The sequence below is a fragment of the Microplitis demolitor genome, chromosome 2, assembly GCF_026212275.2.
Source record: "Microplitis demolitor isolate Queensland-Clemson2020A chromosome 2, iyMicDemo2.1a, whole genome shotgun sequence".
Lineage (NCBI taxonomy): Eukaryota > Metazoa > Arthropoda > Insecta > Hymenoptera > Braconidae > Microplitis > Microplitis demolitor.
The window spans coordinates 16,538,557-16,554,284 of NC_068546.1; the positions used below are offsets into that span (position 1 = coordinate 16,538,557).

At 31.9% G+C, this 15,728-nt stretch overlaps 2 protein-coding genes across 2 annotated transcripts; both read left to right on the forward strand.

Annotated features, from left to right (window-relative positions):
• Positions 1 to 4,135: 4,135 nt before the first annotated feature.
• Positions 4,136 to 5,579, forward strand: LOC128667356 (E3 SUMO-protein ligase ZBED1-like). The gene is made up of 2 exons (XM_053737024.1): positions 4,136 to 4,194; positions 4,640 to 5,579. Exon 2 carries the CDS (start codon positions 4,653 to 4,655, stop codon positions 5,577 to 5,579), a length of 927 nt encoding a protein of 308 aa, XP_053592999.1. The 5' UTR covers positions 4,136 to 4,194; positions 4,640 to 4,652.
• A 124-nt stretch (positions 5,580 to 5,703) lies between these two features.
• Positions 5,704 to 6,555, forward strand: LOC128667357 (zinc finger BED domain-containing protein 4-like). The gene has a single exon (XM_053737025.1). It carries the CDS (start codon positions 5,704 to 5,706, stop codon positions 6,553 to 6,555), a length of 852 nt encoding a protein of 283 aa, XP_053593000.1.
• The last annotated feature ends 9,173 nt before the right edge of the window (positions 6,556 to 15,728 follow it).

Below are 15,728 nucleotides of genomic sequence, written 5' to 3' on the forward strand. Positions count from 1 at the left end.
CTTCCTAAGACCTCTAAACGACGACATCTAATAAAAACTTGATTTTCGAAAATCGAGATGAAAACAACAACTTCCCAAATTTTTTTAAAATCATCGATTTTTTTAGCGGGAAGTTAAAAAATTATTTGCTCGTTAACTGTGAGAGTTTCTTCCATCGCGTCAGTTATGTCGGGCACAAAAAAATGGCTCTTTGTTTGATTTCGTTTCATTTTGGCTGTTTCCGTCATTTCTAGAGGCCATTTTTAATGTATATAGATCTACAAATAAATAGTGTTCTAAAAGTTGTTTGCAAGTGTAACCGTATACTTATAGCTTAATTAAAATAAAATAATGTAATAATCTATAAATAATTATTCATAAAGAATATTTATAAAAAAAAATTTATGAAGAATTACTATTTAATTCTTCGTATTCAAATAAATAATATTTTATGTTAAATTTAACTTGATATATAAGGGTCATTGCATGCCAAATCGACCAATGGTTGGAATCGACCCCTATTGATTTGGATAAATTTTGATCGGAAGTTTCTTATTACTATATGATGCATTTCTGCCAAAGGAAAAAAAATTAAAAATTCTTCTTCAAAGTTATGGAAAATTCAAAACTTCGCGATTTTTCCAGTTTTTCAACTTTATTTATCGATATCTTGAAAACTATGATAGTTATCATAACGATCCAAAGCTTCTTTTGAAAGGGATATTCGAGGCTATGAAAAAATGAATATTCCAAAAAAAATTCTGAAAAATGACAAATTTGTCAAATTTTGAATTCTTGAAATTCGTCAAAAATCACGATCGACATTAAATTTTTAGCTCAATTTTATTTGTCTAACACCTTGTACTTTTTTAAAACATTCTGAAATTTTCAAAACTGTGTTTTTTGTTTTTGCAAAAATATGAACTTTTGAATTTAAAAAACATAAATTTATTTTTTTTCTCGATTTTTTTGTTAAGTAAAGTTAAGCAATCACGTAATTGAGTAAATTTCAGCAATAAAAATTTCACTTATTGTCATAATAATGTGAAAAAGGCCATCATTGACGGTTATATTCTTATTTATTTGATAGATTTCAAGAAATAAGAATATATCTGTCACTCACGGTCATTTTTCACACTAATATGAAATATAATAATTATATTTGATAGATATGAAATAAATTAGAATATAACCATCAGTAATGGTCTTTTTTTACATTATTATGTCAATAAACGAGATTCTTACTGCTGAAATTCACAAAATTAATTGATTTCTCAACTTGACTTAACTAAAAATAAAAAATAAAAGTTATTCGATAAAGTTCAAAAATTCATATTTTTTAATAACCAAAAAATACAGTCGATAGATATCAAATAAGTGAGAATATAACCGTCAATAATGGCCTTTTTCATATTATTATGACAATAAGTGAAATTTTTACTGCTGAAATTCACTCAATTACGTGATTGCTTAACTTTACTTAACAAAATAAATTTATGTTTTTTAAATTCAAAAGTTCATATTTTTGCAAAAACAAAAAACACAGTTTTGAAAATTTCAGAATCTTTTAAAATAAGTACAAGGTCTTAGACAAAAAAAAATTGAACCAAAAATTTAATGTTGATCGTCATTTTTGACGAATTTCAAGAATTCAAAGTTTGACGAATTTGTCATTTTTCAGAATTTTTTTTTTTGGAATATTCATTTTTTCATAGCCTCAAATATCCCTTTCAAATAAAGCTTTGGATCGTTATAATAACTATCATAGTTTTCAAAATAATAAAGGAATAAAGTTAAAAAACTGGAAAAATCGCGAAATCTTGCATAGCTTTTGAAGAACAATTTTCAAATTTTTTTCCTTTGGCAGAATTGCGTTATATGGTAATACGAAACTTCTGACCTAAATTCATCCAAATCAAAAGGGGTCGATTCCAACTATTGGTCGATTTGACCCATGGAATGACCCATATATATGTGTATATATATATATATATATATATATATATATTTATTTATTTATTTGATAATTATTCATTAATTCTAAAATTTGTAGTTAAAACACTTAAAGTAGAGATCATTATTTTAAAGATACATTGAGAGAAAAAAGTGTATATTTCCAAGTAAAGTTTTTTAATTTAAGTATTAGCTTACTTAAATAGTGCCAAGAAAATATTCTCTTAATTTTAGTAAAAATCCATTGCCTGTAGAAATTCATGAGCAGATCTAAACAATTTTTATAAAGATAAGAAATATTATACTTCGATGTAGTAAATTTTTTCTGGTTTTTAGTATTGTGAGTTAAGTAACGATGTTTACTCAAATTTAATTTTTTTTCTCTCAGTATAGAAGAACTGTTGCTACTTAAATAATAAATTAACATATTGTTTTTTTTTTATTGAATAAACAAATACACCTTATTGAATTTTTATAAATTGAATTTATAGATATTATGAGTAGTTTTTTCAATTTTTAAAATAACAATAAATTTTAGTTTTAATCATTATTTTGGTGGGTAATATTTTTCATTTCTTCATCATTTTTTCTTCTCATATCGTTTAGCATATTATTTGTTGCTCTCACAAATAGTATATTACATACCTCGGCCAGTAAAATAAGAAAAGTCTCAGATTACATGTTATTTGTTAGGCGTTAATTGTTGACCGTTTACTTGTTGGCCGAGGCGAAGCCGACCTATTTTTCTGCTCGACGGAGCCGGAAAGTTGCAACTTTGTTCAGAGCAGAGGTCCGAAAGTTGCAACTTTCCAGCCGGAGGACAGAAAAATTGATTTCTTAAAATCCGGAAACTTATTTATTTTCCAGTTTCTGATTTAGATATGAATAATAATTAGGTTTTTGTAAAAAATTCGATAACGTATACGGGGCATTCCACGCCAAATCAGACGGTTTTAAGAATTCCAATTTCTAATTTCCGTTATTTTTTGATATTTTTTAGTACTCATCAATAAACGCATTCTTCTAAATTTTGAGATTTTTTTGATCATGGGTACAAAAGATATGATATTTTCAAAAAAACCGCTCTTTTCATGGTTTTTTGCTCACAACTTTTTTAAATATATTCCATTCCATTCTGATTAGTCCTACTGTGACGAATACTCTCCAGATAGCGAGCAAGGCTATCAGCGATTTAGAATAAATATTCAAGCGAGCAAGGCTTGAATATTTCTCCAGCTTCATCTCTACACCATCAGTTCTTTTCAGAACTATCTCGTTAAGTTCTGACTAGCTCGTCTCCGGGCTAGTCTCACAAGAACTTGTCAACTCACGAGACCTCCGGGTCTCCAGCTAGACTTCTCTAGCAAACCAAACGGTTCTTGTAAGAACCAGTAGTCAATTCAGTACAAAGTTCTACCGGCAGACTACTCGTCGAACATTTTTTGATACTCCGTGCTCCGCAATGCGTTGAGTCTAGACTGATCGATCACTCGTGGATAAGTTGGCCTCTTGACGATGTGGTTGAATTCAACTTCAATACAAAGAAATCCGGCTCGAAGGACCAAAAAATGTTCGACGAGTAGTCTGCCGGTAGAACTTTGTACTGAAGCGAATTCTCACGTTGATATTTGGTGGCCTTGAAAAAGGCCGTTGGGGTCTTGAGAAAGACCGTTTGAAAAAGAGACGTTGGAGCTGGAGACGACGATGTAAATTGACTACTGGTTCTTACAAGAACCGTTTGGTTTGCTAGAGAAGTCTAGCTGGAGACCCGGAGGTCTCGTGAGTTGACAAGTTCTTGTGAGACTAGCCCGGAGACGAGCTAGTCAGAACTTAACGAGATAGTTCTGAAAAGAACTGATGGTGTAGAGATGAAGCTGGAGAAATATTCAAGCCTTGCTCGCTTGAATATTTATTCTAAATCGCTGATAGCCTTGCTCGCTATCTGGAGAGTATTCGTCACAGTAGGACTAATCAGAATGGAATGTAGTCTTGGGTAGTTCGCGAACGACCTAGGTCGGAAGAGCGCTCCTTTAGGTGAACTATGCGAACTAGTTCGCCGATGATCTCGCTCTTAGTTGTTTTTATATTTTTTTTAGCGTCGGTTTTACCAGACACTGGCGCTATGTGACCAACCGAGTTATTTACTTTTTCTGTGCGCGCCTTGATATTTCGATATCGATTCTAAACAACTTCACACCCACATCTAATATATAACGGACTTTGAGTAAATTTTTTGAACTAACAAATAAATCTGATTTTATGGTAAGTTTAATTAAAATTAATATTTTACTCTTCTATTTCCATTAATTGTTATAAATAATTGTTATTATTATATATCACGTTAACTAGCGACATATAACCTATAAATTTCGGTTGTATTATTTTCATTGTTTTGATTCATTCAAAAAATATGAAAACTTTTTTAGTTAGTTTTCTTTTATATTATTTCATTTCAATTTCCATATCATCAAATAGTCTTCAATACTTAGTTTCATAAAAAAATAAACTTGGGTATTTTTGCAAAATAAAATCAATTTTTATTGAATGACATTTATTTAACTCATCTTAATTTTGATTATTCAATATGATATTTCCGTAAGAAAATATCTAGTACTAATTATGCTTTATTTTCACTAATATCTATAAACATAATAAAAGTTCTATTAATTAAAATTATAATTCAATCAATAAAATTTATTTGTTTCAGATTGATTGTAATAATGACATCAAGAAGAAAACACAGTTTTTTATGGATGCATTTCACTGAAGAAACTGAGAGTAAGAAAGCAAAATGTAAATATTGTTCGTCGTATATTAGCTTTGCTGGTGGTTCAAATGGCAATCTTACCCGACATATGAAAACAAAGCATCCTACAATTCCTTTAGCTCCGGAACGGCAAGATTTTATAGATTTATCTGATTCAGATCCTCCTCAAACAAGTCAAACTGCATCAAGGAATAGTAATTCTCAATCCTTAGCAATTTCATCATCGTCATCGATATCAGCAGTATCATCGCTTCAAAATTCAATAATTCAATATATTCATAAGAAACCACCCATTCGAAAAGTTCAAGAAATCGACCGACAAGTTGTCAAGATGATTGCTAAGGGACATCATGCTTTAAGAATAGTTGAAGAACCTGAAATGCGTAAACTAATTCAACTAGTTTCAAATTGTCCTGGGTATCAACTTCCCTCTAGAAAAACAGTATCAACTAATTTAATGTCTAATGTCCATCAAGAACTACAAAGCGAGGCTCGAATAAAGATTAAAGCTGCAGTTGCACTATCTCTGACTACTGATGGTTGGACGTCTAGTAATAATGAAAGCTATATAGCTGTAACAGCCCATTTTATAGATGATGAAACCAAGCTTTGTTCTATATTACTCACTTGTGAAGCATTTAATGATAGACATACAAGCGAGAATTTATGTGACTTTTTGAGGAATGTCATGATAGATTGGGATATTTTGCATAAAGTTACTGCTGTTGTTAGTGATAATGCATCGAACATTATAAATGCTGTTAAACTTGGAAAGTGGCGATCAATTGGTTGCTTCGCTCACACTTTAAATCTTATCGTCCAAACTGCTACTAAAGAAATATCTGATGTTTTAGTGCAAGTTAAAAGTATTGTTGAATAAATCTATATACTTTAATCGAAGTACCCAAGGACAAAACAAATTAGCCACCACGCAAAAACAACTCAATTTACCCGTTCTAAAATTGAAACAAGATGTCCCAACTCGCTGGAACTCGACTTACGACATGCTTCAGCGAATAATACAGGTGAAGGATGCTGTGATTACTACGATTGCTCTATTACGTCCCGATTTAAATATAAAGCAAGAAGACTGGGAGGTCATAGAGGAAGTTTTACCTTTGCTTAAGCCATTTTATGAAGTAACAATTGAAATAAGTGCCGAAAAAAATGTAACCTTATCTAAAGTAATAGTATTTAACAATTTAATTCAAGATTTCTTGAGGAAATATTTTTCCCAGAATCAAAAAATTATTTCAGTGCAATCAGCCTTGAAGAAAGGTATGGAGACTCGATTTAAAGAGTTGGAAAATAATATTTTATATGCTGAGAGTACAATTTTGGATCCTAGATTCAAAGCAAGATCATTGAAAAATCAAGACTATCGTGAGCGCGCAATCGAAGGTCTTAAAAATAAAGTCGGTAAAACACCATTGCAGTCGTTGCAATATAATAATCGAGAAAATTCTTCTAACACCACAACTGCTCTTGTGCCGGTATCATCAGTAGATGAAAATGGAAATAAAAAAGATTGTGTGAGCATATGGGATGAATATGATAGTGAAATAAGTAGAATAACAAGACCTGAAAACAAAACTGTGGCTAGTATTCGTGAAATTGATAAGTATCTGAATGAGGAGTACTTGGATCGTAAGATGGATCCTCTGCAATGGTGGCACGAAAGACGTCATACATATCCTCACTTATATGCATATATTTTAAAAAGATTTTGTATCGTCGCAACATCTGTGCCTTGTGAACGAGTTTTCTCAGGGGCAGGACAAATTATTACTCAACGACGCAAATTATTGAAACCGAATAAAGTTTCGACACTCTTATTTTTACATAGTAATATGTAGAAAATAGTCTTTAAAGTTCCTAACATGTGATGGCTATCGTGATATTTTTAATCTGATACTATGAATACGACGGATTTTTATCTAATTATTAATATAAATTATTTAATTTATTCATTTTTACTTAAGAAAGAAATCTTATGTGATATAAAAAAATGTCAACTTTAATTGTAATGATTCGCACTTTTCAAGTACTGTAATATAATTACGCATTATACTAGGAATAAGACTAGCTGTTGACTAATGATTAACATAAATTATTTAATTTATTCATTTTTACTTAAGTAAAAGATCTTATGTGCCATAAAAAAATGTCAACATTGATTGTAATAATTTGCACTTTTTAAGTATTGTAATATAATTACGTACTATACTAGGAACGAGACTAGCTGTTGACTAATCATTAATATAAATTATTTAATTTTTTCATTCTTATTTAAATAAAAAATTTTATGTTCTATAAATAAACAGAACCTGCAATAATCATAAATATATTTTTTTCTCTATTTATTGTTTTTATTAAATTATTTAAAAAAAAAAGAACTAATGAACTAAAAGAACGAACTAGTTCGCCATTGGATTATGAACTAAATTGAGCGCTCTTAGTGGTGACCGATTAAGCCCAAGACTAATGGAATGAACGCCGCTCTCAGATCACCTTGTTTTATACCCGAGAGTCCGGCTTCTAGAATGTTCTCGACGGAGTGGGAGACATCGGTATCTGCGCTCCAATGAGATGCCTGGCTTTCAAGGAGAAGGGGAAAAGTTAAGCGCTGGCCAATGAGATGTCTTAGTTGAGTGTGGAGGGGGTCGAGTTAACTCCTATTGGTCGCTCGCGTACTGAGAGCGAGCAGTCTCTCTCATGGTCCGTGCGAAGTTAATAAGCCATGGAATCTCTCCATGGTCCGCGTAACGTCGATGACTTAATTTCGAACATATTCAAAATGAAAAAACTCAAAGAATAAAAAAGTTTCGTTATTCCATGTAATTTTAGAAGGAAAATACGAATAATTTTTTAATTTAATAAATGTTTTGATTTATTGAGAAGCAACTATTTCGAAACAAAAGAAACATTAGATTTGCTATATAATTCAACTAAGGCCATTACAGAAGCTCTAAAATATCATATAATTATACGATAAAGCGATAGAGCTATATTAACTAAGGAGTACTCTAGTTCAGAAAACAATTGTTAATGTAAAATTTTTAAAAGAATATGGAAACAATTTAAAACGTTTGAAATACATTTTCGTCGCTTTTTCGAATAATTATATGATATTTTAGAGCTCCTGTTATGGTTTTAGCTGAATTGTAGGAGAGAGTGGGGTCAATTGAACCAAAAATACTTTGACATTTTTTTTTTTATATGAATAAAAGCAAAAAGATATTTTTTTTTTTTGACGAAATTAAAATTCATTATATAGACTATCATTTCTCGTAAGCACATAACTTGACAAATGATAAAAATTTTCAATAAATACGAAATTGTACAACTGCATCAAATGGTTCAATCGTCCCCTTTGCGGGGGCAATTGAACCACTTGTCGGGGACAATTGAACCAAGAGTATTAGAACCACAAACGAATGACTTTAATGAATAATTTACTATTCATTACAGCTTAAAACTAAAATTACAACACTTCTAATAATATTTATTATTTTATATAACATTATATGTTAAAACAATCACTTTAAAAACTTCTGTCAATATAATTATTTTTTTTCTTGGTTAGTTTAGCTTGTTTTCACATTCTGTCAAGATGCGCGCGCATGTCTGCTGCTCACAGTGTGATTCGTGTAGTTCAACCGTCCCCGAGAGTACTGGTTCAATTGACCCCATATGATTTTATTGAAATAATTAGTTTAAAAAAAAAATATTCAAGAACTATTTTACTAGAAGTAAAGTTTGAAATTTATGACTAATATATGTAAGAAGCTATTACAAAAAAATTTTTAAGATAACATTTGAAAATTAAAAAATTATTAAACAATTTGTCAAGAGCTGAAAAACAAAGTTCAGATGCCTAAAAACACAAAAACTCGAATTTTTTAAAAGTAAATCATCATATTGGTTCAAAATTTTGGTCAGACTGAGGTTTAGTGTATTGAAATATAATTCCATGAGGATGACTTATTTTTATATTTTTTTCGATTTTTTAAGCTTACTGGTTCAATTGCCCCGTGGTTTAATTGACCCCACTCTCCCCTATAGCAAATGTAATGTTTCTTTTGCTTCGAAATAGTTGCTTTTCGATAAATCAAAACATTTATCATAACTGCTCATAAATAGCATTAACTTTTGTTTACTGCTTTTAAATCTCTACTAAGAATAAAAAAATATCGGAATCAATTTTTAATATGTAAGAAAAGCAAGTGTACAGTGTCAAAAATCGGTACGGACATTAATTTATAGCGAAAAAAAAAATTTTTAATTTTCAATAATCGAAAAAAAATAGTGAACACGGAGGTCCCACGACCGGAATGGTCTTTAAAGTTGTGGAATAGATAGTAGTTTGTTGACACAAATTTTCAGGAAAATCAAAATATGCATGATTTTCAGAAAACGACTTTAAAATTTTAAAACTCGAAAATAACGCAGAAAAATTTTTCTAAAAAATTATTTGTATTTTTTTTCGAAAAGTACATGGGATAACGAAACTTTTTTATACTATAAGTTTTTTCGTTTAAAATATTTTTCAAAAAGTTATGAGCAAAAAACCATGAAAAGAGCGGTTTCTTTGAAAATTTTATATCTTTTGAACCAATGATGAATAAAATCTCAAAATTTTGGAGGATAAGGTTTTTGATGAGCAATAAAAAATATCAAAAAATGACGGAAATTAAAAATTAAAATTCTTAAAACCATACGATTTGGCGTAGAATGACCCATACATTCAATTATGTCAAAATAAAAGATATATTTTTTTCTTATTTTTGTGACTTGAAAATTTGATAATTAGAAAATTGAACTGACGTATAGGAAATACTTTTTTTCCATTCAAAATGCAACCTGGTTCATTTATGGATTTATAAAGTTTCCGTGTTTATATTAAATTTTCTTCCCGAAATCTGAGCTTTATAACTTTTTATATATTAACTCTATACAAATTATATTTCAAACCATTTTTGTAGATATTGTTATGTTTTCTAAGAGCTGTTATTAAAAAAAGAAAATATAATGTTAAAATTTTTTTAAGATTTTTAACGAAAAAACTGAAAAGAAAAAAAAATTGAGTTGATTTTATTTAAAATGTAAAAATGGATTGTTCATATACTAGCTCAACTTTAAAGATCTGAAAATAAAATCGTTAAAGGATTGTTTTTTTAATAAAAGTAATTTTCTAACGTTAATAACACCGGCCGACAAATAATGACTTTTTGAAAGTTGTTTTAATATGAGTGATAAATATCACTAATTTATGGTGTTTTAAATACAAAATCACCTACACAATTACTCTATCACATCAGATTTTTTTACAAATAAGAAAACCGTTTTTTTTTTGTAATTTTAAGAAAAAAATCAATTATTATATTATAAATACATATATTTGAAAACTTTTACAGAAAATATAGTGTACAATAGTTGCTATGAAGCTATTTTGAGTGACATCTTTTGCGTTTAGCTGTAAAATTACGCCTAGGAGTAATTTTTTTATGGAAATCGTCAATAATATCACGTTTTACTGACCAGCAGTAATCAGCCATCATATTCACATTCCATCGCCCTTGGTACCTTGTTTCCATAGTTTTAATGTCTTGGTGAAACCTTTCACCCTGTTCTTCACTGTAATCACCAAGATTATCCGGGAAAAAATCCAAATGAGAATCTAAAAAATGGAGTTTTATGCTCATATTACACCCCCATTTTTGATACTTATTTAATAAATTTGCTACGATATTTTTATAGTCAGGGTGTTTGTGATTTCCTAGAAAATTGTTGACAACATCTTTGAACGCCAGCCAAGCTTCCAACTCAGTTGTATTTAATGTTTCATCGAATTTTTCATCGGTCATCAAAGATCTTATTTGTGGTCCATCAAACACTCCTTCTTTTATTTTTTGCATCTGATAACCTTGAAAATTTTTAACTCAAGTATTTAAAACTGTCATTCTCTTTATTTAATGCCTTAACGAACTGTTTCATCATACCAAGTTTAATATGAAGCGGAGGTAACAAAATTTTCTTAGGATCAATTAAATTTTCTCGTATAACATTTTTGGTTCCCGGTTTCAGAGTTGTACGAGGATTCCATTGTTTTTGGACGTAATGTTTTGTTCGTGCCCTGCTGTCCCACTCGCACAAAAAACAAGGATATTTCATGTATCCTGACTGCTGACCTAACAGCATAGTTATTATTTTCAGATCTCCACAAAGCTGCCAACCATGTTCTTCATATTTAATTTTAATTAGTACTGTTTCTAAATTTTCATAAGTTTCTTTTAAATAAACAGAATGAGCAACGGGAACAAAAGCATACTGATTAGTGTTGTGTGATAGAACACCTTTTAAACTCCGTTTTGAAGAATCTATAAAAAGTCTCCATTCTCCAGGAACGTATCCGGCACCTAACTTCTTAATGAGATCAGGAATATTATGACAATAAACTAATGATTCTTCTTGATTAAAAAACGGTTTAAATTCCTCTTCACGTTTTCTGTACCAAGCAAAATGTGTATTAGGAGCTAATAAATTTTTCGCATTAAGTCTAGATCCCAGAAGTTGAGCGGATTCTTTAGAAAGATTTAAATCTCTAACTAAATCATTTAATTCACCCTGTGTGAATTTTTGAGGCTGATTTAAAATGGGTTCAAAAACTTCATTAGATTCTTGACGCCCTATATTTTGTTCTGATGATGTTGAGCTAAGATCAGATCTTGAACTTGGAAGAGGCACTGGTATTTCTGGGCCGTGCGGAACAGGACGTGTTACTGAGGGTACGTTTGCGTAGACTATTTTATTTTTGTTTTTAGCATTGAAACCTTTTACATTGGTACAGCAAAAATAACAGTCATCAAAATGATTAACTTGCTCTCTCCATATCATCGGTCTGCCAAAAGGTAGAGATAGTTTTTTGCGGTATGTCCACTGCCTTAATAGTTCAACACAAATAGTACACACAAAGTTCGGAGTCCACGGTCTGAGTTGAATTTTGAAGCCAAAATAAGAATTATAAGTGTTTTCCACAAATTCAGTAATTTTCAACTTCTGCTTTGAAATCATAAAACTTCCACAAATGTAACAAAATGTATCCGGACTATTACGAGACGTTCTCGAAGACATTATAATTTTTCGACGTTTTTCAACCAAAAATCAAGAATTAAATATTTTGAACACCAAAAATAAAATGTTAACAATTTTTTAAAATAAACACACCGATCTTAGTGAAAAATTTGTAAACAAAGTAACTATAAAGGCTTATTTCCATGTAAAACGTTCCGAATGGGCGTGTCGTGGTTCCAACTAATATATATATTCTCACGAGATGTCGCTTAATTCAATAAACAAGCGCCATAACTTATTAATTTAATTCATATTTACTGAATAATCAAAAATAGCGCATATATTCGTTTTATTAAAAACTTGATGTGATACGATAAAATGAGGTCTGATTTCGTTATCAGCACTATAAAATTAGTGAGGAAAATTTATTATATCTCAGAAAAAAAAATCATGTCGGGCGGTGTAATTATAACAAATTTTTTTTTTTTGACATAATGTAGGGTACATAATTCCTTCAATTGCTTGAATTTCTATTCGACCTCGCTCATCACGATCTGGGGTGTTTTTATTTATCTTGCTTGAACTGCCTTTTAAATATGATTTTAAAAGAATTTTTTTGATAAAAACTGATTTTACAAAAGAGACTGCCATAGATTGATAAGTAAATTGGGCATCAGCAGCTTTCCAACCATACAGTGAAATAAAAACACCACTACCTGGATGTGCCAATTCTTTCTACATAAATGATTTTTAATTAATCTATCATAAATGCCAATAAATATCGGTGACAACCTTGATGTAATTGTAAATAATAATTTCTACTTAAATATACGCGACAGTTGAGAAAAATAATCAAATTTTACTACTTTTTATAAGCATGTCACTAGCACAGAAATATTTTCAAAATATTTTCGATAATGTTTAAACATAAGTATATTAAAAATAAATATATAGAAAACATTCATTCGAAATGCGTTGATAGAAAAACGTTTCAATTAAAAAAAAAAAGTTATTGATTCAGTTTAGCTATTTGAACAATGTTGTAAAATAAATTATAAAACTCTAAAAATATTTATTTCAAATAAAGTCTAGAAAATCCTACAAAAAATTTTTTATAAAATGTTTTGTTATTTTTTTTTGCTGTTTGGCAGAGAAAATGTTTTGTAACTATTTTCATCGTGATTTTTTAAAAATATTATGAGAAAGTTATTTTTAAATTATAAAAAAATAAAATTGGAAAAAAACATCATATATTATTATTACTATTGTTATTAGTAGCAGTTTTTTAACTTCCCGCTAAGAAAATCGACGATTTTCAAAAATTTCGGGAAGTTATTGTTTTCACCCCGATTTTCGAAAATCGAGTTTTCATCAGATGTCGACGTTTTAAGGACCTAGGAAGCTATTCTGACTATTTTCGGAATGATGTCCGAGTGTGTGTATGTATGTAAACTCTTTGTAACTTTGGAACTAATGAATTGATTTGAATGGTTGAGGTGGCAATCAAAAGAGCTTGTTGGCCATCAACTTTTCTGAAAATTTCAGGTTATTTGATCGAATAGACTCGAAAATATTTGCGAATTACGAAAAAAAAAAATTTTTTTTTTAGTTTTTTATTGATTTCTCAGAAACGACTTATACGATCGACTTAAAAATCTAATCATCTCTAGTACTCAATAAAACGCGTCGATTGCCACCTCAAACATCAAAATCGGTTGATTCGTTCGAGAGATATCGCGGGAGAAAAAAATAGTAAATAATGGTTTTTTCCAAATATTTTCGAAATGACTGACCCGATTAATTCCAAATTTTTTTTTTTAGTGTTTTGAAAGTATTTCAAAAACGACTTGATGAATCAATTCAAAAATATGATCAGTTATAGAACTCAATAAAACATGTCGATTGTCGCCTTGAACGTCTTAATCGGTTTATTCGTTCAAGAGATATCGTTTGAAAAAAAATCGTAAAAAACGTTTTCTTTCGAAAACAAAGGCATACAAAAGTATTTTCGAGCTCGAAGAGAAAATGTATCTACAACAATTTTCTGAGCTCAAGGAGCTCGAAATAGGCGGGAAGTTTTGGGGCTGGCCCGCAGGGTCAACCGACAGACCGATTTTTTTTATTGGAATTAGAGCGAGGGAAAAATGCATTTACGCACCATAAGAGGCAAATCTATTCTGGAGAAACTGGTGTTCTGTTTTTTATATCTGTAGTGTCTCCCATGTGCCGGACTCTTCCTCTAAGGATTTTTATTTAAAAATGTTTCATATAAATAAGTTAAGGTATCCTTATGGGCCCTACCGGCTAAAACCTCACTCCCTTCCCCTCCAAGAACCTATGGCGCGGGTCCGTGTAAGCATTACTTCGCAAACCATAGTCCTCCTCTTCATCTCTCCGTCACTATTGTTCTTCTCTTCGTCGCTATTCAATCTATTCTCTCTTCTGCTTCTGTAACACTTACGTACTCTGCGATGGTCGTCCAATAGTCCTCCGTTGCCAACTTCGACGATATAACCAATTTAGCTTCAGAGGACACTTCCTTCTCGTTCTGAAAACGCAGCCGTATTTCAGACTAGCACCGACAGAAAAAGAAGGTGTGCTCGGCAGAGTCGACAACTTGCGGATAGTATTGACAATAAGGATCGGTTCGAATCCCCATGCGATACAAGTGATCATTAAACTGTCCATGACCGGACAGGAACTGAGTAAGGTAGTAATTTACCTTCCCTCCTCTCCGCATTATCCAATCACGGACTCGTTTAATGAGCCTATATGTCCAGCGTCCCATTTCCGTAGATTCCCATCGCTCTTGTCAGAGTCTCAGGGTTTTCTTGCGTTTTCGAGCCCTAACACTTTCCAATGGTTCTTCACCTGCCCGACGGGCATCCCAGATGCGCTACCTCTTAAGCCCCAAAAGGTCGATTGGAATCACACCCGAGATGACCATCACGGCTGCTTCCGAAACTGTTCGGTAAGCGCAAGCTATTCTCAGCGCGCCTCTACGTTGAACGGATGCCAGTCGTCAACGATATTTCTCTACTTTAAGTGACTCACACCAAATTTCTGCTCCATAGATCATTGTCGAATTTGAGACACTTATGAGAGCTCGGATACGGCTGGTCCTTGGTCCTCCGACGTTTGGCATCAAGCGGGAAAGGCTTACTACCAACGTTGCCGCCTTATTAGCCGGCATTTATATTTATTATCTCACGTGGGCTACTGGATACGGCTTACCGGATTGATCCACGTCTTCGTCGCGAATTTTTATACGGTATTCGTTATAATCTGGGAGCCAAGGCCCCATACATCATTATCTACTTCTTTGCAGACCGCTTTTCAATATCTACCTTTGCTCTGCTTGATCGCCATGACCAGTCACTTTTTTCGCCGCTTTAAACTCTTCGTTCTTCTGCTGCCCAGTATCACGCTTTCGCATCCTAAGTGCTTGCCTCCGAAGACACAAACACTCAACTCTGAGCAGCATGATCTCATCAGTCCACCAGTAAGCTGGTATTTTGCGTGAGCTCGCGGATCGTCGAGGCATCGCAGCGTCGCAGCCTGAGACGATAGCCTTCATCGTACGTTCAACAATCATCTCTACATCTTCGCACGTCTCAGCAGACTCATCTAATGCTGAAACTCTTCATCCAGTCCACTTCATCGATCGCTGGTACACAATCGCAGGGTTTCCCCGTAGACTATGTACCGTATACGAGATGTATTGATGATCGCTAGCCGTAAACTCCTCCAAAACGGCACAATCTGAGATCACCGCAGCTATCCGTTGCGTAGCAAAGGTGAGGTCAATTATTGACCCACGTGTGCCCACCTTACGGAAAGTTGTAGTGTTTCCCTTATTCATGATGATAAGATCGAGACTTGCCATCATGTCCAAAAGCTCAGTACCGCGTGTGTCGGTCCATTCCATCCCCCAATCGATGGATTTCGCATTGAA

Excerpts from the sequence above, each read along its gene's own strand:
- LOC128667356 (XM_053737024.1), top strand. The coding sequence starts at position 4,653 with ATGACATCAAGAAGAAAACACAGTTTTTTATGGATGCATTTCACTGAA.
- LOC128667357 (XM_053737025.1), top strand. The coding sequence starts at position 5,704 with ATGCTTCAGCGAATAATACAGGTGAAGGATGCTGTGATTACTACGATT.